The 24,014-nt window shown below is 37.5% G+C and overlaps 1 protein-coding gene across 2 annotated transcripts; it reads left to right on the top strand.

Annotated features, from left to right (window-relative positions):
• Positions 1–891: 891 nt before the first annotated feature.
• On the top strand, positions 892–20,145 carry CLEC12A (C-type lectin domain family 12 member A). 2 transcript variants are annotated; one of them, XM_027541291.1, is made up of 6 exons: positions 892–1,107; positions 6,049–6,147; positions 6,859–7,026; positions 8,433–8,590; positions 14,018–14,121; positions 16,550–20,145. In XM_027541291.1, exons 1-6 carry the CDS (start codon positions 1,017–1,019, stop codon positions 16,722–16,724), a joined length of 795 nt encoding a protein of 264 aa, XP_027397092.1. In that variant the 5' UTR covers positions 892–1,016; the 3' UTR covers positions 16,725–20,145. The 2 variants fall into 2 exon arrangements, with proteins under 2 accessions (XP_027397092.1, XP_027397091.1); XM_027541290.1 differs by having other exon boundaries at positions 6,838–7,026.
• The last annotated feature ends 3,869 nt before the right edge of the window (positions 20,146–24,014 follow it).

Genomic DNA, 24,014 nt, shown 5'->3' with positions numbered 1-24,014 from the left:
TTAAAAAAAAATTATTTATCTATTTGTATGGGCTCTCAGTCACCTGACATGGGATCTTCATTATATCATGCAGGATCTTTCCTGGCAGTGCACGGACTATCTAGTTATGGCATGTGGGCTTCTCTCTAGTTGTGGTGCATGGCTCCAGAGCATGCAGGTTCAGTAGTTGTGGTGCATGGGCTTAACTGTTCTGCAGCATGTGGAATGGGTGGCTCAATGGTAAAGAATCCACCTGCAATACAGGAGACGCAGGTTAGAGCCCCTGGAGGAAGAAATGGCAATCCACTTCAATATTCCTGCCTGGAAAATTCCCATGGACAGAGGAGCTTGGCAGGCTACAGTTTGTGGGGTTGCAAAAGAGTCAGACATGACTTTGGCAACCAAACGAATGTGGGATTTTAGTTCTCCAACCAGGTATTGAACCCATGTCCCCTGTGTTGGAAGGTGGATTCTTAACCACTGGACTACCAGGGAAGTCCTGGGGTGGGGCTTTGCTCTCCCTCTCTCTGTGCATGTGTGATCTCCCAGCTAAGCAAATCTCTCTATCAAGACCTCTGCCAAGACACATACAGAATATCTATGCCAAGTCACTGCTGTACACTAGTGAGAGTTTGAGGGCCGTGTCCTTTCTGTTATTTTTTTTCCTTGAGAGATTTTCTCCAAGAAACTCCATGTTATATTTGCACCATGTTAATTTGTGCCCCTTTGCACAATACTAATAATACCCAAACACAATTTTAAAAAACACTTTCTGTGGTCCGTAGATTCAGAGAAATGAGAAAGGGAAGAGACAAGAGGAAGAAAAATGCTCTCTGTTCTTCTCTGAGGTCACGTATAGCAGCTCATTTCCGGAGCTGTGAGTGACTGGTACTGTGGATTTAAAAAACAGAAGTTTAAAGATATGTTTAAACTTTGGCTTATAAACAGAGATCGAAATCACAGCTGTTTATTATCCAACTCTATTACTTTGTCCTCTCCTTTTTCCCAGTTTGTTGGGCTTTCTTTGCATAACATCAATGTCTGAAGAAGTTACTTATGCAGATCTAAAATTCCAGGACTCCAGTCAGACAGAAAATATCCAGAAGTTTGACAAATTTGAGAAAGAAGGTAAGATTTTGAGCTATAGATGTGTTGTAAGGTGGTCAGGGTGTACAAAGTGGCAGAAGCGTTAAGAGTAGGTTCCGCTTGGATGTTAGTGAATTGGCAATGATTTCTCTATTTGAATTTTTAATTAAGCATCTTAATTTTATCCAAACTACCAAAAATGTCCATACAAAATGACTGTAAAGTTTTTTTAAGGCAATGATCAAGGTACTGGACACTTAATCTTTTACAAATTTTCTGGGTTTTTTTTTTTTTTTCATATCATAATCAAGATAATTATGATAGGATAATATTTTCATATGACTGGATTGTGAAACATTTTTCCCCCATGAAAGGAAACTATGGAACAATGAACATGTGCTGTCCAAGAAAGTCAAGGCTTTGTACCTTCTTTTTCTAAATAAATGCTAGTGTGTATGTTTGTGTGTTTGGGGCACAAGATACCAGAGAGACAGAGAGAGAGACAGAGAGGAACTTTAGAGGATTTCATTTGAATTTTTTTTTTTTTACCAAACTGAGCCTATATTAATCTCTAAAATTGTTTCTACTTCTTTTGGAGATCTTTTCCCAATTTAGTAAAATAATAGAAGGGGTTAAATTAAATGAAAGGATACATCAAGTATTAAAGGAAGAAAAGAGATAAAGAAATATCAGAAGAGACACATTCAAATCCATCCTGTGCCAGGAAGTTTGATATTTTTTAATCCTAATTTATTTATGAGATAAATGGACTACTTGTGTTTACTTCCTATACTGTAATTTCCATCTTATTCACAATTATGTATTTCTCCAATTGTATGTAGCTTCTACCTCCTGGCTTTTTGTCTTTTGGATGAAATCTGTCCCAGAATATGCAAACTTAAAATCAGTGTGCATAAATTAAACAATAGATATGGATAACATGAAAAGTTGGTAGAAGCAGTGAAATTAGGAGACAGAACCAATAGAAAAATTCTCATATAGTCTTTAAGTGTTCTCCCTCTCCCCAAAATGTAGCATTCTTTGAAGTTCTAACTTTATTGTGAACAGCATTTTCATTGTTGAATCTTGGGTCCATTTATCATTAGCATTGTAAATCCTGAGAAGGGATAACACCTTAATTCTGTGGCCTTTTCCTCTAATACAAACTTTTTTTTTTTTAAGGACAGGAAGTTAAGGATTTTACAATACTTTCTGCCAACTTCCTTGTTGGTATTTCTCCTTTTATATGGTTTGAGAGGAATGGAACATATCATGAACTTAATATACCATAATTGCTCTTAACATATCTCATCACATTCTATCTCATTTTCTGTCCTACTAATTGTCCTTATTCTAAATTTCCACTTCAGAAATTCTTTGACTCCAAAAAAATCTTGAATCCATGTCTTGTTGGCTTTCTCAATTTTGTCTAATTTTCTCATTATTCAGCTTAAAGTTTATACTGTATAATATAAACTTTGTATTATTTAACATCTATCCCTTAGTCTCATATGCTCCCTCCCTGTGCTTTTTCCTTGAAAAATTCCAGTTCTTAAATATCTACCCACTTTGTGCCCCATCTGAGCAGCTGAACATTGCCACATAAAAACGCACAAACTCTCAAACCCAGCTTACTCTCATTTGCCAATATATTTATATGTGTGTTCAGTATTGTCCAACTTTGTAGCCTCTGTGCAACTCTATGGGCTGTAACCCACCAGGCTCCTCTGTTCATGGGATTTTCCCAGGTAAGAAGAGTGGAGTGGGTTGCCATTTCCTTCTCCAGGGAATCTTCCTGACCCAGGAGTTGAACCCATATCTCCTGTGTCTCCTGCATTGCAAGCAGATTCTTTATCGCTAACCCACTGGGGATGTCCATTTCATTTGACAAGCTTTGCTTCTATTTCATTCTATCCCTTTTCTTTCTACTACAAAAATTTCTATTCTGCTTTATTTTGACTCATACTCTCTGTTTCACTTCTAGATGATATTTACAATATCCTGTTTCACTCATCAAAAACCAAATCTTTTCATTTGGTTCTAAATTTCAATCCAAGTATCCTTCTCAAACACATTTCTTCAACAATTTTCAACTTTCTCTCTTGCTTTATTATTCTCTCTCCTTCCTTTAGTTCATTACCCCTTTCTGGTACAGCGACATACTTTTTGGTGGCCATGGTAGTTTAGTCACTAAGCTGTCTCCAACTCTTTGCAACCCCTGAACTGTAGCCCACCTGGCTCCTCTGTCCATGGGATTGTCCAGACAAGAGTACTGGAGTGGGTTGCCATATACTACCCCTATTTTAACAAAAAATAATCCTCACTTGACCACTTAAGTCTCTCCATTTTCCCTCCATTTCTTCATCTCCTTCCACAACTCAACTTGTTGAACCCATTGTCTTTGGTCACAGACTCCTAGTTATCCCTCTCTCTCTTCTCATCTAACTCTACTAGGTTTCTGCTCTCAGTGTTCCATGCGGATTATCCTTGTTTCAGTCATGGATGACCTCATCCCTGACCCATTGTGACAGTCACATCTCTGCTCTAATCTGTCTCCTGACTTCTCCTTTGACCACTTCTAATATCATTTCTCTTGGAAACAGTGTCAGGCTTTATTTTGGGGGGCTCCAAAATCACTGCAGATGGTGACTGCAGCCATGAAATTAAAAGATGCTTACTCCTTGGAAGGAAAGTTATGACCAACCTAGACAGTATATTCAAAAGCAGAGACATTACTTTGCCAACAAAGGTCCGTCTAGTCAAGGCTATGGTTTTTCCAATGGTCATGTATGGATGTGAGAGTTGGACTGTGAAGAAAGCTGAGTGCTGAAGAACTGATGCTTTTGAACTGTGGTGTTGGAGAAGACTCTTGAGAGTCCCTTGGACTGCAAGGAGATCCAACCAGTCCAATCTAAAGGAGATCAGTCCTGGGTGTTCTTTGGAAGGAATGATGCTACAGCTGAAACTCCAGTACTTTGGCCATCTCATGCGAAGAGTTGACTCATTGGAAAAGACTCTGATGCTGGGAGGGATTGGGGGTAGGAGGAGAAGGGGACGACAGAGGATGAGATGGCTGGATAGCATCACCGACTCAATGGACATGAGTTTGAGTGAACTCCGGGAGTTGGTGATGGACAGGGAAGCCTGGCATGCTGCGATTCATGGGGTCACAAAGAGTCGGACACGACTGGGCAACTGAACTGAACTGAACATCATTTCTCACCTTGGCCACAATTCTTTAGCCACTCTGAATCTTTTCTGTTTTTTTTCAAACAGGTAAAACTTTTCTCCAAATTAGAGTCTTTGAATTAGGTGTCCTTGCTATCTGCAATTTCTTTGCACTGATTTTTCGTTCCCAGTGGCCATAAGTTCTGAACTAAATGCTCTTTATAATATAGCTCAGTTTCAAACCTATGCATACCATTTAACAGTTAGAGATATCTCTCAGCCCTCTCATAATTAAAATTTGTCTCCTGTGAAAGCAGGGGCTGGTATGTCTTGCTCACTTTTGTATTGTTAGTATCCAGACTACTGTCCAGTGTACAGATATATTCAATAACTATTGATTAACTGAATATATAAATAAATTAGAAAATGCATGTAAAAATAATAGCACTTGAAGTCATGTTTCTGACCTTAGAAATGATCTTGACTATGTAATCCTTTCACTGTTAACTATTGTCCAAGGTCTAAAAACATTGTTTCACATTTCATTTTCAATTCTCTCTCTATTTCACAGTATCATGGTATCACCAACTGTGATATGAAGGACATAGGTACAGTATAGGAAGTATAGTAAGGTTATGTTATCTCTGAATTATATTTTCAAGAAATATCTAGTATCCATTTATACAAGTAATGATTATTGAAATCACATAGTAATTTAATAGCAATTAATTTATAATATAAAGTTTATAATTTCTTGAGTTTTTTTTTTAATAGGGAAATGATCTTTTCAACAAATGTTCACAGTTCAACAAAAAAGAAATATTCAATCAAAGTTTGCTGCTCAAAGCATGAAAAAATTCTGAGGAAACTATTCAGTCTGACCTAAGAACTGGCTGATGGGAGAACACCCAGGACATTACAGGGACACTTTCTCATGTATGTTCCACAGCCAAACTCTCAGTATTTTCTGGGGAAAACATAGACAAAGGAAATTATTTTCTCTGATACCCCACATTTGTCAACTCGAGGAAGGAATGCTTAAATTGACCTTGCTGTTAGCCGCTTGCTGCTCAGTTTCCCCAGTTTTGTACAGACAAGATATATCTTTTTCAGATTAATTGGTCTTCTCACTTCTTTTTCTTTCTCTTTTTCATAGATTTACTATTTATTTTTATTGGAGTGAAATTGCTTCCACTGTTAGTTTCAGGTGTAAAGCAAAGTGAATCAGAAATACATATACATATGGTCCTTTTTTGGATTTCCTTTCCCCCTTGTTGTTGTTTAGTCACTCAGTCATGTCTGACTCTTTTTTGACCCCGTGGACTGTAGCCACCAGGCTCCTCTGACCATGGTATTTCCCAGGCAAGTATACTGGAGTGGGCTGCCATTTCCTTCTCCAGGGGATTGTCTCAACCCAGGGATTGAATCATGACTCCTCACGCATCTCCTGCTCGGCAGGCAGAGTTTTTACCATTTGGCCACCTGGGAAGCCCTTTCTTTCCCCTTTAGGTCAGTACCTTCTCACTGGTTTTTCATCCCCATTTTTGCTTTTGTTTCTCGAATCAGCCTATCAATCCCAAGCTTCTGCTTTGAAAACCAGTTTGCATGCAAAACAATTAACAAAATGTTTTTTGACTTCTTCTTGACTTACTTGGCCTTTAAAAAGTTATTTTTAAATGCCTTTGAGTTTCTAGCAAAACACATTCCTTTACCACAGACCTATGAGGAAAGAAATAAAGACAACATAAATGAACACATGAACCGAATTAAAATGTACACCGTTCTAAGTGTCTTTACTAATTTTGCTTCCCACAGACCCACCTGTTCCTTCCCACGTATGGCGTCAAGGAGCCTTGGCTCTGACTCTTCTGTGCCTTCTGCTGCTGATTGGCCTGGGAGTCTTTGGAGCCATATGTATGTATTCCCTATGTTTTTACTGCCAGGGAAAACACTTAGAAGTGAGTTTTGCTCTTTAAATCGAAGCCTTGGAATAGGTGATATGTCCACAAAGGGACTTAAAACTAGGCAGTTACAACATGGTACTTACTCTCTTTCTAAAATTTTACAATTAAAAATTTTTTAAATGTAAAATTTTATTTTTAATTGGAGGATACTTGTTTTACAATATTATGTTGGTTTCTGCTATACAACAGGGTGAATCAGCTATATGTATGCATATATCCCCTCCGTCTTGAACCTCCCTTCCAATGCCTCATCCCTCCCCTCTAGGTTAGCACAGAGCATCGGTTGAGTTCCCCATGTTATATATAGCACTTATATGTAAATACCTGTTTATTTTACATATGGGAATGTATATGTTTCAATGCTACTCTCTCAATTCATCCCACCCTTTCCTTCCCCAGGTGTGCCCACAAGTCTGTTCTCTATATCTGCGCCTCTATTCTTGTCCTCTAAATAGGGTCATATGTATTCAGTCTCTTTCCCTTACTTCTGTGAAATAACTGCTTCCCTAGACATTTAATGTTCTTAATTCAGCGGAAAGGAGATGATGGTTGTACTGAGAGACTGCAGTTTTTTTTTGTTTGTTTGTTTGTTTTGTTTTTATCATTTCTCTTTTCTTCAAATGTGACATTCACATATCAGATTTAAAAACTTTGAAGACAGGCATGGAAAAATTGAATAAGCTACAAAATTTCAAAGAAGAACTTCAAAGAAATCTGTCTCTACAACTCATGCAGAACACAAATAGTTCCCAGAAAATCAGGAACCTTTCTATCAAACTTGAAGAAATAGCCACCAAATTATGTCGTGAGTTATATACAAAAAACAAAGGTAATCCATTATTTCTTTCTGAATTATTTATTAGACAATGAACTAAACCTTGGAGTCACTTGATCACTTCACCAAAAGCTAGCAGCCTTTCCCAGGAAACTATTATTTGGAAGAAAGAATTAAATGTGGGTGATTGAAGACCCATTGATGTTTCTGTGCAGTTAGAAGAAAAACAGAAAAATAACTATAATTCCCAAATTATCAGGAGATGATACTTACTGAATAAGATGGTCTGCAGTTTCTATATTCTGACGTTTACCACTACTATTTTGGGCATGGAAGTCAATAGAATATAGAGAGGAAAGGATAGATCACCTCTTTAATTTATTTTCCTGTGGGGTTCAGTGGCAAAGAATCCACCTGCAATGCAGGAAGTGTGAATTCCATCCCTGGGTAGAGAAGATCCCCTGAAGAGAAAATGGCAACCCACTCCAGCATTCTTGTGGGGAAAATCCCATGGACAGAAGAGCCTGGCAGGCTACAGTCCATGGGGTTGCAAAAAGTCAGACACAGCTGAACATGCATAAGGCACATCTGAGCACTATATGATTTTTGGCTACACTGAGTCTTTGCTGCTGTGTGCAGTCTTTCTCTAGTTGTGACAAACAGGGGCTAGACTCTAGTTGTGGTGCATAGGCTTCTCACTGCAGTGGCTTCTTATTGTGGAGCCTGGGCTTCAGTAGTTGGTGCACGGGCTTAGCTGCTCCATGGCATATGGAATCTTCCAGGATCAGGAATTGAACCCATGTCTCCAGCATTTGAAGTTGGATTCTTAAACATTGGACCACCAGGGAAATCAGATCACCTCTTTATGTTTTTTAAAAAGAAGAGCAATAGAAGATATATCACCTTTTTATAGATGACCTTGTTCCTAAATGTCACTCAATGTTTGATAAGAGTTAATAGAAAAAAAAAATTCAAGTTTAGTCTTACCTTTGGAATTGGGAGGCATTAGTCTTTTAATATCTCTAGCAGTTTCTATAGTTATTATAACTAAAACATATTGTCATCTTAAGAAGTCTCCCGAATATTCAAAAAGTCAAAGAGCTGGAAATGCTCTAGTTGGAAAAGGCAGTATGTCTTGTGATTGGCCTTTATTGCCATGTAGAAATACACAAAATGACAAAGTGAAAGAAGAAGATTAATTAGTTGCTTATCAGGGCTCCTGAGACTGGAAAATAGACTGAAATCCAAGTGTTTAATTTCAAATGTGTTCAAATTATGTTTCGGACACATTGTGGTTGTATATGGGAGCCTGGAATACAAGATTTATTTTCTTCACTTTTGGTGTTAGAAGAAGAAAGACAAGTAAATATGCTTTATTTTTTTAAACTGAGAGGACAATGGGAATAATAAGAATTATGAAGATATCTACACAACCAAACGAAAGTATGCTCTTCTTCCAGAGCACAAATGTAAACCTTGTCCAGAGGAGTGGATGTGGCATGATGACAAATGCTACCTTCTACATGCCTACCAACGTCAGGAAACGTGGCAAAAGAGTGATGAGATTTGTTCTGGCTACAATGCCAGCCTGTTGACGATTAAAAGCAAAAGTGTGTTGGTAAGATCACATGGATCTCTGCCTGTAAGGGAAGAAGTCACTTTCCCCAACATAGAATAGAGGGGGAAGACATGTTGGGGAAGATTTGTATTAGTCCAGACATGAATCTGGCTTATTTTAGTTGGGGTATGAGGTGAACGGAACTTAGTATACTCATATCACGATACCGAGTCAAGACAGGCCATGTGAAACTTTAGCTTAGCACCTTAGCATCAGTGGATTCTCAGAGGCTGATGGGCAGATGGTAGATGTGGAGTCCCCAGAATTTTTAGGTCTGTGAATATTTCCAAACTAGAACTTTAGAATCAATTCTCAGGACATAGGTTTGAGCATTTATCTAAAAACAGAAGATTTGTAATTATTTCTGAGTTTTACCAATTCTGTAAAATCACACAGAAGGAGGTTCACCGTTTCCACCCTTTTGCATTTTGCATTTTTTTAACTAAGAGGAAAAGGCTACATATGCTAGAATAATGATGCTTTCGAACTGTGGTGTTGAAGACTTGAGAGTCACTTGGACTGCAAGGTGATCCAACAAGTCAAACCTCAAGGAAACCAACCCTGAATATTCATTGGAAGGATTGATGCTGAGGTGGAAGCTCCAATACTTTGGCCACCTGATGCAAAGAGCCAACTCATTAGAAAAGACCCTGATGCTGGGAAAGATTGAAGGCAGGAGAAGAAGGGAAAGACAGGATGAGATGGTTGGATGGCATCACCTACTTGATAGACATGAGTTTAAACAAACTCTGGGAGATAGCAAAGGACAGGAAGGCCTGGCATGCTGCAGTCCATGGGATCACAAAGAGTCAGATGTGACTGAGCAACTGAACAAAAGAATTAAAATTAGGTGGCAAACGGGAATCCCCTGGAGGTCCAGTAGTTTAAAGACTTGGCTCCTTCACTGCTATGGTCCCAGGTTCAATCCTTGGTTGGGGAACTAAGATTCCACAAGTTGTGTGGCACATCAGGGCCAAATAAGTAAATAAAAGAGAGATGGCAAAGGCAAGTGCCAAGCAGATATATTGCACTGAGTTCCTGGGTCCCAGGAAAAGGGAATTCTCTGAAAGATTTAGTTATTTATTTATCTTATTTTTTTCTAATATTTAAATTATATCTCTATATTTTGGAGAATATAAAGAATCCCATGGAAAGAGGAGTCTGGTGGGCTATAGTTCATGGGGTCTCAAAGAGCTGGACACAACTGAGCGACTAACACACACACACACACACACACACACACACACATTTTGGACTTCCCCTGGTGGCTCAGCAGTAAAGACTCCACCTGCCAATGTAGATGTGGGTTTGACCCCTGAGTGGAAAAGATCCCCTAGAGTAGGAAATGGCAATCCACTCCAGTATTCATTCTTGCCTGGAGAACTCCATGGACAGAGGAACCTGGTGGGCTATAGTCCGTGGAGTCGCAAAAGTGTAGGGCATTACTTAGCAAATAAACAATAACAACAACAACAACTCTCTAGAGTTTACTCATTCATTGGCATTTGTGGTTTTTCAGATAGTAATCCCATATTTATTTTAAAACAAAAATATATTTTTTTCAAAAGTCTCAGCTTCCTTACTGTCAGAATTCTTTTTCTTCTTTATTAAAGGGGGGAAGTCAATCTAGTTTCTGCCTAGTCTTATTATTTTCAAATGATCCATTCATAGTTATTTGCTTACCAAATGACTGGCATATAAGAAAAGAAAAAAAAAAAACTATTACTTTGGCTACATATCTCTGAACTGGGTTTGAATTCTAGTCTATAACCATTCTTCTCTGACCTTATTACATTTTTCTCATACTCATGTTTCTCTTAACTTGGGTTTTTTGACGATGAACCATCTCTTTGTCCCCATACAGTAACTGAGATATAAATGTTGAAAGACATCTCTCAGTAAGGGGCACTCTGTCTCAATTTTTTTTTTTTTTTTTTACGTGGGTGAACAAAAGCATTTATTTATTTATTTTTAAGTGAAATCAATTTATAAGTGAAAATATGTACCATGAGGTACTTTAGTTATTTTCAGTATTCATCCCACTTGCATAATATCTAAGACAGAACTATGTCATACCATATTCTTTTTTTTTTTTTTTTTTCTGAAAAATTTCACAATATAATGTTGGTAGTTTACCATGAAGAAATTAAGAAAAGAGAATAGTTTCTAATGTTTATCCATGTATTGACTGTTCGTAGTGCTCTTTACTCCTTCCTGTATTTCCAAGTTTTGTTTTGATATTATCATCATTCATAAAGGACTTTATCATTTTTTATAGCTCGTGCATGCTTCCTTAGCTTTCATTTCTCTGAAGGTGTTTTCACCCCCATTTCAAAAGATACTTTCAATGAATATCTATTACAGAATTGACAGCTTTAATTTTTCAGCACTTTATTTTTTTTTTTATTTGATAAATTTAACGCCTTTTATTGCCATACCTCATTTTACTGTGCTTTGCTTTAGTGAACTTTATAGATACATGTTTTTTTTTTTTTTTCCTTGTTAATTTTCTGTTTAGTTGATCTATCCATAAGTGTGAGTGGGGTATTAAAGTCTCCCACTATTATTGTGTTATTGTTAATTTCTCCTTTCATACTTGTTAGGATTTGTCTTACATACTGCGGTGCTCCCATGTTGGGTGGATATATATTTATAATTGTTATATCTTCTTCTTGGATTGATCCTTTGATCATTATGTAGTGACCTTCTTTGTCTCTTTTCACAGCCTTTGTTTTAAAGTCTAATTTATCTGATACGAGTATTGTGACTCCTGCTTTCTTTTGGTCCCAATTTGCATGGAAAATCTTTTTCCAGCCCTTCACTTTCAGTCTGTATGTGTCCCCTGTTTTGAGGTGGGTCTCTTGTAGACAACATATGTAGGGGTCTTGTTTTTGTATCCATTCAGCCAGTCTTTGTCTTTTGGTTGGGGCATTCAACCCATTTACGTTTAAGGTAATTACTGATAAGTATGATCCCGTTGCCATTTACTTTATTGTTTTGGGTTCGAGTTTATACACCATTTTTGTGTTTCCTGTCTAGAGAATATCCTTTAGTATTTGTTGGAGAGCTGGTTTGGTGGTGCAGAATTCTCTCAGCTTTTGCTTGTCTGAAAAGCTTTTGATTTCTCCTTCATACTTGAATGAGATCCTTGCTGGATACAATAATCTGGGCTGTAGGTTATTTTCTTTCATCATTTTAAGTATGTCTTGCCATTCCCTCCTGGCTTGAAGAGTATCTATTGAAAGATCAGCTGTTATCCTTATGGGAATTCCCTTGTGTGTTATTTGTTGTTTTTCCCTTGCTGCTTTTAATATTTGTTCTTTGTGTTTGATCTTTGTTAATTTGATTAATATGTGTCTTGGGGTGTTTCTCCTTGGGTTTATCCTGTTTGGGACTCTCTGGGTTTCTTGGACTTGGGTGATTATTTCCTTTCCCATTTTAGGGAAGTTTTCAACTATTATCTCCTCAAGTATTTTCTCATGGTCTTTCTTTTTGTCTTCTTCTTCTGGAACCCCTATGATTCGAATGTTGTAGCGTTTAATATTGTCCTGGAGGTCTCTGAGATTGTCCTCATTTCTTTTAATTCGTTTTTCTTTTATCCTCTCTGATTCATTTATTTCTACCATTCTATCTTCTAATTCACTAATCCTATCTTCTGCCTCTGTTATTCTACTATTTGTTGCCTCCAGAGTGTTTTTAATTTCATTTATTGCATTATTCATTATATATTGACTCTTTTTTATTTCTTCTAGGTCCTTGTTAAACCTTTCTTGCATCTTCTCAATCCTTGTCTCCAGGCTATTTATCTGTGATTCCATTTTAATTTCAAGATTTTGGATCAATTTCACTATCATTATTTGGAATTCTTTATCAGGTAGATTCCCTATCTCTTCCTCTTTTGTTTGGTTTGGTGGGCATTTATCCTGTTCCTTTATCTGCTGGGTATTCCTCTGTCTCTTCATCTTGTTTAAATTGCTGAGTTTGGGAGTCCTTTCTGTATTCTGGCAGTTTGTGGAGTTCTCTTTATTGTGGCGTGTCCTCGCTGTGTGTGGGTATGTAGAGGTGGCTTGTCAAGGTTTCCTGGTTAGGGAAGCTTGTGTCGGTGTTCTGGTGGGTGGAGCTGTATTTCTTCTCTTTGTTCAGTCGCGCTATGGGGAGGGAGGGAGGGATGCTGCAAACAAATGACACTGGCGTGCGCTCGCAGTGCCTCAGCCACACTGGGTCTGCCCCCACTCACGGCGCGTGTAGCCTCCCTGCCCACACTGCTCGGGCTCTAGGTTGTTCCGCCGGGAACAATCCGAGGCTGGCCCTGGGTTGCATGCACCTCCCAGGTCCAGGCCGCTCAGGTTCAGGCACTCGGGTAGTCCTCAGAGGCACAGACTCAGTTGGGGCTGCGTTTTGTGCTCTTCCCAGGTCCGAGCAGCTCAGGTGATGAGGTGTTTGGCGAGCGCCAATGCTGCGACTTATCGCCTCCCCGCCACTTGGTTATCTGGGTGTAAAACCGGCGCACCTTCTCAGGCAGATGTTGACCGTCCAGACCCCCAATAAGTTTTAGTTAGCAAAGAAGCCAGTTTTATAGATAATGTCTCTCTGGGGCTGCGATTGCCCCCTTCCGGCTCTGGCTGCCTGTCACCGGAGGGGGAAGGTTTGCAGCCGGCTACCTCTGTTTAGTCCTTTGTTCCGTGCGCGGGCTGGCGGTGTCTTAGGTTAGGGCTGGCTTTTCGCATGGTAGATATCCCACAGTCTGGTTTGCTAGCCCAAATTATTTCGCTCAGATAGTGCTCAGGGTATTCAGGCCAGATTCTTACTCTCAGCGATGCAGCCCGCGCCGCGCCTCCCTGCCCAGCCCCCGCTTGCTAATGGCGGATGCAGGTGTCTGCGCTGCTTCTCCGCTGGGGGAGTTACCGTAGGGCTCGCAATCTGCGAGTTTTAATTGTTTATTTATTTTTTCTCCCTGTTACGTTGTCCTCTGTGCTTCCAAAGCTCGGCACGGGTTCGGCAGTGAGAAGGTTTCCTGGTGTTTGGAAACTTCTCTCTTTTTAAGACTCCCTTCCCGGGACGGAACTCCGTCCCTCCCTCTTTTGTCTCTTTTATTGTCTTTAATATTTTTTCCTACCTCCTTTCGAGGAGTTGGGTTGCTTTTCTGGGTGCCTGATGTCCTCTGCTGGCATTCAGAAGTTGTTTTGTGGAATTTACTCGACGTTTAAATGCTCTTTTGATGAAGTTGTGGGGGAGAAAGTGTTTTCCCCGTCCTACTCCTCCGCCATCTTGGCGCCTTCCCTCTCAATTTTTTTTAATGGCATAGAAAATAGTAGAAAAGTGTCAAAGATGTCACCTTGACATAGTAATTTGTAAGAAATTACACTGTGAGGTAATTTACAGAAAAGGGAGACAATGATTTTAACAAGCCACCTCCGTTTCTTATAGGAATTTATAAAATCTCTGATGTTAAGTAACTTTTGGTTGGGATTATCTCCCAGGAAAGATAACCCAAGATACAGGAACTTGGATACAGTTATCCTCCTCCACTGGTAAGTCTTTATTATTGTTGAATTTTAATAGCTGGTTTCAGTAAAGGTGAATTTTCTCAGGGGCACTGTAGCTTCTACTGAAATTGTATCCTCAAGGAACCCTTTCCATCAGACTTCTATGATGTGTTTAATAATGAGAAAATTATTGCAAATGTTTTCCCAATATCTTGACAACTACCAGCCAAATAAGGGAGGATTTCTGTGAATAATGCTTTTACCTAAGAAAACTATAGAAGCCAACACAATTCACTGGGCTTGAAAATGTATTTAAAATTGTGCAATGCTAGGATTCTAAAACAAGTGAAAGATTGATTCTTCCTTTTGTTACTTAACCATTGATTGGATGCAGAGACAAATTAATTCAACAGATGAAAAGAATAAAATGTGTAAATGCTTCAGTAAGAATACACAGAATAACAAAAAATGATTTTATCTTTGAAATTTATGTTATAACTGAAATTTGAAGTGGACATTTTTGAATAAAAAATTTAGAGATTGACTAGAAGAGCATTTCTGGTAAAGAGAATAAAATGAACATAGGCATGATATAAAAAAATATTTTGTTGCACAACATACTAAGAAATTGGTTATAAATATGCCAGTATAAGTAGACTCATATGTTGTATTTGTTCTGCTTATAATGGGGTGGGGTCAAGGCGTATATAAAAAGAATGCCAAAATTCATTTGTGTTTTATAATTCCTTAAATTTAGGAAGCAGGCAGGATTCAACTAAAGAAAGAAACAACAGCCTCAAACTGCTAGATGTTGTTTAGTCGCTAAGTTGTGTCTGACTCTTTGAGACCCCATGGACTGTAGTCTACCAGGCTCCTGGATTTCCCAGGCAAGGATACTAGAGTGGGTTCCCATGCACTACTCCGAGGGATCTTCCCAACTCAGGGATTGAACCCAGGTTGCCTGCATTGCAGGTAGATTCTTTATCACTGAACCATCGGGGAAGCCCACTGGATGCCCTTACAATCTCACAAATTTATACAGATTTGTTTGTTGAGGACACATGAAGCTGAAGTGAACTCAATACATATGTGCTGGGGTGCTGCCATTCTGAATCTAAACCCCGAGATTCCTCCATATACATGACGTTGGGCAAGGCAGCAAATAGAATCTTTGGTTGTGTTTTGATTATTGTTTTGTTGTGTCCTGCTTGTTTTTTTCCATCAGATAGAAATAGTATGGTAGGAATATGGGTCATAAAGATACTGCAGCTCCATCTTTGTCAGTCTGCAATGATAGCACAGAACAGGGGATATGCTTAGTTGCTTAGTCCTGTCCAACTCTTTATGATCCTATGGACTCTAGCCCGCCAGGCTCCTCCATTCATGGGAATTCTTCAGGCAAGAATACTGGAGTGGGTTGCCATGCCCTCCTCTGAACAGGGGATAGGATCTGCACAAAGGAGAGAAAGATGTATATTCTAAAGGTCTCATTTGGAGTGAAATTCTAGAAGTAAAGGTAGTGTGAGCATAAAGGGACAGTATAGATGTAATCTTGTTTCAAAAGCTAGAGTTTCCTTGTGTTTATTTATAATTATTGCTAATGGGAAAGTAAACTATAATGGGATGGAAAACGCAGTAGCTATTTCAAATCACACAAAAAAATATAGAAATAGAAATATATCCTAGTATATGTATATAATACACTTTTACATGTATCATGTATGTACACTATATGTAATTCCTTTTTTTTAATCTTTGATGTTATTTTGGATTTGTTCCTGGAAATGAGCTAGGATTAGTATAATCTGTGTTATGCTACTTCAAATAGAAAATTAAAGTTATTTGAGGAACTTACTTATTAATGATCATTAGTTACTAATCCAAGAGGTGATGCGAGATTTTTTCCCCAAAGATAATATATTCAGTTTATAAGTTTATCTTTGATCTCTAGTCTCTCACCAGTCATCTTATGTTGGGAGCTGGCAATCATTCAGGGCTTCATTGTAAAATTTCTGGAAAATGGCTGAGGGAAATGTCACTTGGAGATGATGCTGAGCTTAAAGTATCACAGATGAGGTTAATTTCTGATTTTGGTGATTATGAAAAATATTTGAGGAGGATAGCCTCAAAATTTATTACTTGTCCAGTTTTCCTGAAGAATCTAATGGAATTGCATTACTTTATTCATACTAGGTGCTGTGGAAGGGAGGTGCTAGATCTGGAAGAAAAGGACAACAAATACTCCAGCTGTGAGAAACTAGAAAAGCCTGAGAGAAATCAGGCATATTGTGACACTGCACATCTGTCCATAAAAATAAGTAACTTGGACACTTGCCATTCTAAATAATAATTAAAATTAATTTTAGACAACACAGACCATAGGAGCAGTGATATGTTGGATAAGTGATGTTTTTCTGGGACTGTGTTTCAAATGTTTGACTCGCCAAGTGTAATTCTTTATTTTCTCTTTCAGGTTTACAAGAAATACAAGCGTCATAAATGATAAGATGTATTGTGGATGGATACATTATACAACCGTTTATTATACTAAGTGCACTGAAACTAAAAGTATTATATGTGAGAAGCTTGCCCAATCAGTGAAGATTGAGAGTATACTAATGAGTGAAGTATTGGATGGAAGAAAGTAGTTAGTGCAATTATTTTGTCCCAAGCATTATCCTGCACTTAAAGGACACTTTGGGGACCATACATCTTGTTGACCACACCAATAGAATAAAGATACAGTACGACTACATTTCTGCCTCCCTCCTAACAATTTACATTTTCAAACTTTCTTCTTTCTCTTCATTTGCTGAGTAAATGGAGCCTAACGTCATAGTTATACTTTATGTTTCATTCACTCAATCCAGATACTGCTGAACATAAATACAGTATTTTGGGTGAGAATACAGAAAACTGATGGAGGAAATGGCAACCCATGCCAGTATTCTTGCCTGGATAATTCCAGTGGACAGAGGAGCCTGGTGGGCTGTAGTCCATGGGGTCACAAAAAGTCAGACACGACTGAGCACACACAGAAAACAGAAGCGAATTTTTCTTGCTTCTCCAGAAATAAGGTAAATATAAACTTTACAGAAATCAAAGAAAATGAAATCTTGGAATATATAAAGAAGATAATACCATCATGACCAATTAGGACAAGACAGGTTGATTTACTTACTTTGGGGGAAAAAAAATAAAAGAGAGAATACAGTGCCATTTAAATAGATATAGAAAAAATGTTAGATAAAGTTCAACACCAAATCTCTTAGAAAACTAGAAGCAGAAGATATCTCTAATCTGATAAAGAATGTTAACATTAAAAAGAGAAAAAAAAAAAAAACTAACAAAAGCAGCAGCAGAAACCCCTAAACATAACATATTTCTAGTAAAAGAGTGAAAGTTTTTCTTTTGAACCCTGGAAGAATATAGAAATTATCTTTATCAGTTATTTTATTCAACAACCTCTACTGTCTATTGGAGGTCCTGAAGGTGAAATAAAGCAAGAAAGAGATTAAAAATATAAAAAAAATAACAGAAATAAGATTTTATTTGTAGATCACTTAATTATTTACATAAACCAATATAATTTATAAACTATTAATTTAACAAGCTCAGTGATAAATTATATATAGTATATTCTCAGTGTATGCACATCAATCATATTTCTATATATTAGCAATAAGTAGTGCAAAATAAAATTTACAAAAGCAATACCATTAATAATAGCATCTAAAAACATAGTAATAATAAAGATTAAAATGTGGAAAATCTTTACATGTAAATATTATATGCAGTGTGATCCTAATACCTCACCTAAAGTTACATCTCCTTCTAAAGATCTGTAAATCCAGAAACTGGTAATAACAGCATAGCAAGGGCCAGGACTCCACTGTCATGCCTCAAAGAAAACTACAAGCTGTTTGCTGCCAAATTAGCTAATATATACCCATTCCACAATGGAAAGAGCTTTGACAGGAATAGATCCATATTTGGGTATGGAATTCTTGTCCTGTCCATAGGGTTCATCCAGAACCAATATCCACAAACTGGAATAGGACCTTACATAACATCATGTCTGATGCTCTCTAGCATTCAGATAAGGGAATGGAGGATTGACCATGGGATCCACTAGTTACATAAAAACAGAATCAACACACAGCTTCAAGTCAGACAGAGCAATGGAAGGCTAAAGGTCCATTGAAAGCACAGTTGGAGATCCATCTCAAGAGTTAATATTACAACATGATGCCATCTTCCAAGTTGTAATGTATCCTTTAAACCAATAACCTTTATATGGTACTGTGTCTTCAACAGATAGAATACATGGGTCTGGAAACCAAAGGGAGAGGCAGGAGTGACCCTTCTTACCATCATTTCCAGTAACTAACTTGGGAGATGCATGCCTTCTGTCAGAGTAACTCTGGGTTTAAGAAAATCTTGTCTGTAAAGAACAAAAGCTTCCACCAAGGAGCACAACATCTCTTTAGATGAATCGGGATGAGCTATTTACTCTGTCCAACAGAAGACGGGGCTGTTTTTACACCATAGGGGAACAGAAAGAAAGACATTTGGCATCCAGTTATGCCATTTGAGGACATATTTATAATCCATCCTCTATTTTGATGGTATAAAGGCAAATTCTGCAGTCTCAGCTTGAGAATGGTATGATGGGTTCAAACCCCTGGTAGGCGAAGGTGACTAAGATCAGCAGATGTGTGGAGAGTGAGAAGAGTAGCCAAGTCCCTTTGCTGTTCACCTGAAACTATCATAACATTGTTAATCAGCTATACTCCAATATAAAATAAATAGTTGAAAATTTTTCTTTAAAAATAGGAGAGAGAGAGACAATGAGTGTCAGTTGTGACTCTGAGCTCAGCTGCAGGGTCGGGAGCTAGAATTAATGCCACACACCTTCCACTTACAATTTATTCCAAGAGAAGAGACATACCTTTAACCTCAACTTGGTTCATTTCCATGAAGAAATACATCTAGGCTGAAGAAAGTTAAATTGTACTGGACCCTATGACATGATGTACAGATTTCTCTTCAGGACTGAAGGGCTTATTCTCCTAGCTGCTGGGAGAGCTATCAGCATCCAGCTATCAAGTGTGAGCCCTTGCCTCTGTTGAAGGGAATGAACTCAGTCAAGGTTATATTCCCTTCCCAGAACAGCTCGTTTCTGCGATGTGGAGATGTGAAGGCCTTGATGCCTTGGCCTAACCGGGGAAAACTCAGAAGCTCTATTCCAGCCTCAGAGCTCCAACTTCCCTCTCTCCAATTCTGCTTTCTTCTGTTTTTTTCCACAAGTGGACACACCAAGGATGTCCCTGATAAACCTCCATCATACTAATCTTGACTTCAGAATCTGCTTCCCTGGAAATCAAGACTGTAGGGGTTGCTGACAAAATTAAAGAAAACCTCAATAAGTGGAGAGATAACTACATACTTGGATTAGAAAAGTTCATATTTGGGGGATGTCAACTTTCCTAAATTTGCCTCTAGATTCAATACAATCCCTGAATTTTTCAGAGGGATTTTTAAAAAGTGATGTGCTAATAGTAAGATTAATACAGAAATGCATAAGATTTAGAATAGCCAACATAATATTAAAAAAGAAGAATATTTGCAGAAATTACAGTCTTCAATAACAAGACTTACTCTAAAGCCACAATAATAAAAATAGTTTTGACTTGATACCAGGATAGGTATACATCCACAAGCCCAGATCAAGAGTCCAAGAAGAGAGGATATAGAATGAGGTGGTCAGAAAGTAAAAACTTCCAGTTATACCATATAGTTATTGTCCTGAGGATCTAATGTACAACACAATGACTATAGTTAATACTGCTATGTGGTACAATTGAAAGTTGTTAATGGAGCAAATTCCAAGAGTTCTCCTCACAAGCAATTGTTTTCCTTTTTTCGTATCTATATGATATGATGGATAACTAAATTTACTGCACTAATCATTTCATAATATATGTGAGTCAAATCATTATACTGTATACCTTAAGCTTCCACAATGCCATGTGTCAATTATATCCTAATAAAATTGGGGGAAAAAGAGTTTTGTTTGTTTGGTATCTTCAGCAAGACTGATATACGTCTTTCTGTTTCTTTCTTTTCTTTTTTTTTTTTTTACATTCTAATAGTTATGTAGGGGTGTCCCTTGCTGGCTATCTTTTCTTGTGCTTATTTGACATTTGTATAACTTCTCTGATAGTGTCAGTGTCAATCTTTGGCCTATTTTGTAATACTTTATTTTTAGTGTTGAGAGTTCCTGTTGAGAGATATAGTCTGAATATCAGACATGTTATATCAATTACGTGAATGGCAAATATTTTTTTCCTAGTGTTTGATTTGTGGAAGTTCTTCATTTTCATTGTCTAGCTTTTTATTTATTTTGTTATTTTTGGATCATGTTTTTGCTGTTATGGGCTTCCCTGGTGGCTCAGATGGTAAAGAATCTGCCTGCATTGCAGGAGACCTGTGTTTGACCCCTGGGTTGGGAAGATCCCCTGGAGAAGGGAATGGCAATCCACTCCAGTATTCTTGCCTAGAGAATTCCAAGGACAGAGGAGCCGGGTGGGCTACAGTTCATGGACTCACAAAGAGTCAGACATGACTGAACAACCACACTTTCAATTCACTTTGTTGTTGTAGCTAGAAAATATTTTTTGCCCCCAAATTGTAAAGATTTCTCCTTGATGTTGTTTTTGAAGTTTCATCATTTCAGATTTTACCTTTAAGTCTGTGGCCTATTGTGAGATTTTGTTGTGGGGCTGTTTTTTTTTTTTGTTGTTGTTGTTAGCTATTTTCTATGGTGCAAAGCATGGATAAAAATTCATTTTTTTCCCATAGTGATAGCCAGCTTTAGAAATTAACATGCTGTCTTCACTGAATCACCTTCGTATCTTAGTGAAAATAATCAGTCGACCACATACATAACAATCTATTTTGGACTTCAGTATTTTTCACTGAATTATTTATTTGACAAAAACATCACACTGTCTTACATATGCTAGTTTTTTTAAGTCAGGTAGAGATTAAGTTTTCCAACTTGTCTTTTTCAATATGTTTTTCATTATGTTTCAATACATTTGCCTATTCATCATCGGTGCTATAGAATGTCAATCAGGCCAAATTAGTTGATAGATGTGCTCAGGTATACTATATACTGTCAAATTAATGTGCTTCATTTCAAATGAAGCATGGCAATTGATTGAATTGCCTCTTTAACAAACTATTTTGTTGAAATAGTTCTCATATGTCAAATACTAGAATGAGAACAGGATGCAGGGGATAAGTTGGATCAGAAAGCCAATGATCTGGCCAATGTAAAAATCAACTATATGTAAGGAGATTCTGTTCTCTGAGACACTTTCAAATTCTATTTCTACAATACTTCTGTAGTACTTTGAGACAGTCGAAGAGAAAGGGTCTATTCATGGGGAATAATTTATTAATTTATCCTATACCCATGTTGTGAATTAATACATTTTCACTTGGGAAAGAATGTCCCAAGTTTTGAGATACTGTGTTTTGGTGGGAATTGTTTGCCAATTTTTTTTTTTGCAATTTTTTGCAATTGTTTGCCCCATATTTTCCCCCCAAGATAAAGTACATATTGCTACATGGAAAGTAACCAAGGAATGACTTTTGCTTTTGCCCAAATGGCAAAGTGAAGTTTTGTTTATTTATGAAATCTCTTGACACTTGTGGGCTATTCTGAAATGAGACACGTGATGGTGAGTTAGGAATAATGCCAAATTGTGTTTAATTACACTATTTCCTCAAGGAAAAGTTCCAAGAGAGTAGAGCTAAAATTAAGCATTAAAATGTTTAGTTTTACTACATCAATGTTAACAAGATGTTTTAACTACTCTGAATTCCTCTCTCAAGGATATGTTGTAAGTTGGAAAATCACCTCTGAATATCCAAAACTTAGTAGGTAAGTAATAAATGATTCTCTTTCTGTTGACTGAAGCTTTTTCCACATTTGCCAATTTTTAAAGTCAATTAATAAAACTCAAGGTTAAACTTTCATTTGATTTTTAAAAATAACTTGTCTGTGTAAAATATGAGTCAAATTCTATCATAATCTATCTTTTCCAATCATAGCCAAGCCTCATTTTATTTTATAAAGTATTTAATAATTTTTAACTTCCATTAATAGAGATATTATATGCTGGTTGTTTAATAAAGTAGATTACAATAGGACAATATATACATTTTTTTGGCTATTTCGTTATATATGTTGGAAAATTTGACCATGAACTTGATTCGTGCATGTGTATACACATATATATATATAAACATGCACACAACTATTTGATAAAATGCAGTGCCTTTTGTTTTATACTGTACCTCATTTATATTTGGGCTTCCCTGAGAGCTCAGTTGGTAAAGAATCTGCCTGCAACGCAGGAGACCTGGGGTTGGGAAGATCCCCTGGAGAAGGGAAAGGCTACCCACTCCAATATTCTGGACTGGAGAATTCTATGGACTGTATAGTCCGTGGGGTCACAAAGAGTCGGACACGATTGAGTGACTTTCACTTTACTTCATTTATATCTTGGAATCTTATCGACATTATGCCTTGCATGATTAAAATAAGAAGCAATGAGAATAGCATATTGATTGATTACCTTGCCTTTATAACACAAAAGTGTATAAATTAATTTTATTAGGTCTACATTATTTTAAATGTGATTTAAGTGTTTTGATGTAATAAATGTAGCTCATAATATATTTTTAGTGGTTTTAATGCATCTTAAAAATGTGTATTAGCTGTTAACATGACTAAGAATAAGGTATTTTTTGACACTGAGTAAGTCAGATTGGATGATTTGATAATGGTTACTGATTTTGCCAACAGGATTATGAAAAATATTTTTATAAATTCATTGCACCATGTGCCTATCCTTTATTGACACAGACATACTTAATACAATAAAAACATTTTGTTTTAAAAACACATTCATGGAGTACAGTGAAATTAATAGGGTTTTGATATTTAAATATATTATGTGTATATTGGGTTAAAGAAGTAGTCTCTAAGTGAAAAAATATGTTAGAGTTGTCATAGAGATAAATTTTTAACTTTATATAGTATATAGTACTTTCCCCGGAGAAGGCAATGGCACCCCAACTCCAGTACTCTTGCCTGGAAAATCCCATGGATTGAGGAGCCTGGTAGGCTGCAGTCCATGGGGTCGCTAAGAGTCGGATATGACTGAGCAACTTCACTTTCACTTTTCACTTTCATGCATTGGAGAAGGAAATGGCACCCCACTCCAGTGTTCTTTCCTGGAGAATCCCAGGGATGGGGGAGGCTGGTGGGCTGCCGTCTATGGGTTCACACAGAGTCGGACACGACTGAAGTGACTTAGCAGCAGCACCAGCAGCAGTACTTTCCCCCCAAACTTGAGAAAATGGCTCTCTCTCTCTCTCTCTCTCTCTCTCTTTAGTTGGTAAGTCATGTCCAGCTCTTGCGACCCCATGGACTGTAGCCTGCCAGGCTCCTCTGTCCACGGGATTCTCCAGGCAGGAATACTGAAGGGGGTTGCCATTTCCTTCTCCAGGGATCTTCCCTACCCAGCAATTGAACCCAGGTCTCCTGCATTGCAGGCAGATTCTTTACCAAATGAGCTATAAGGGAAGCCCAATTCATCTCTAGATTACATATAATCCTTGGTACAAAGTAAATGTTAGGTAAACAGTTGCTAATGCAGCAAATTTGTGTTCCTTTTTGGAACTTCCTGGAATTTTTTTTTTTTTTTCTGAATGTATTTTATCTTATTTGGTTGAATTTTTGGATGTTGAAGGTGAGGATACTGAGGGCTAACTATACTACAATTATAATGGTTTTTAAGAAGTTAATTTTTAACACAATGTTCCCACAGAGTAAGTCATATATTATAGGGTACTTTTCT

This window comes from Bos indicus x Bos taurus, chromosome 5 (assembly GCF_003369695.1).
Source record: "Bos indicus x Bos taurus breed Angus x Brahman F1 hybrid chromosome 5, Bos_hybrid_MaternalHap_v2.0, whole genome shotgun sequence".
Classification (NCBI taxonomy): Eukaryota; Metazoa; Chordata; class Mammalia; order Artiodactyla; family Bovidae; genus Bos; species Bos indicus x Bos taurus.
This window is presented reverse-complemented; position numbering and strand designations above follow the sequence as displayed.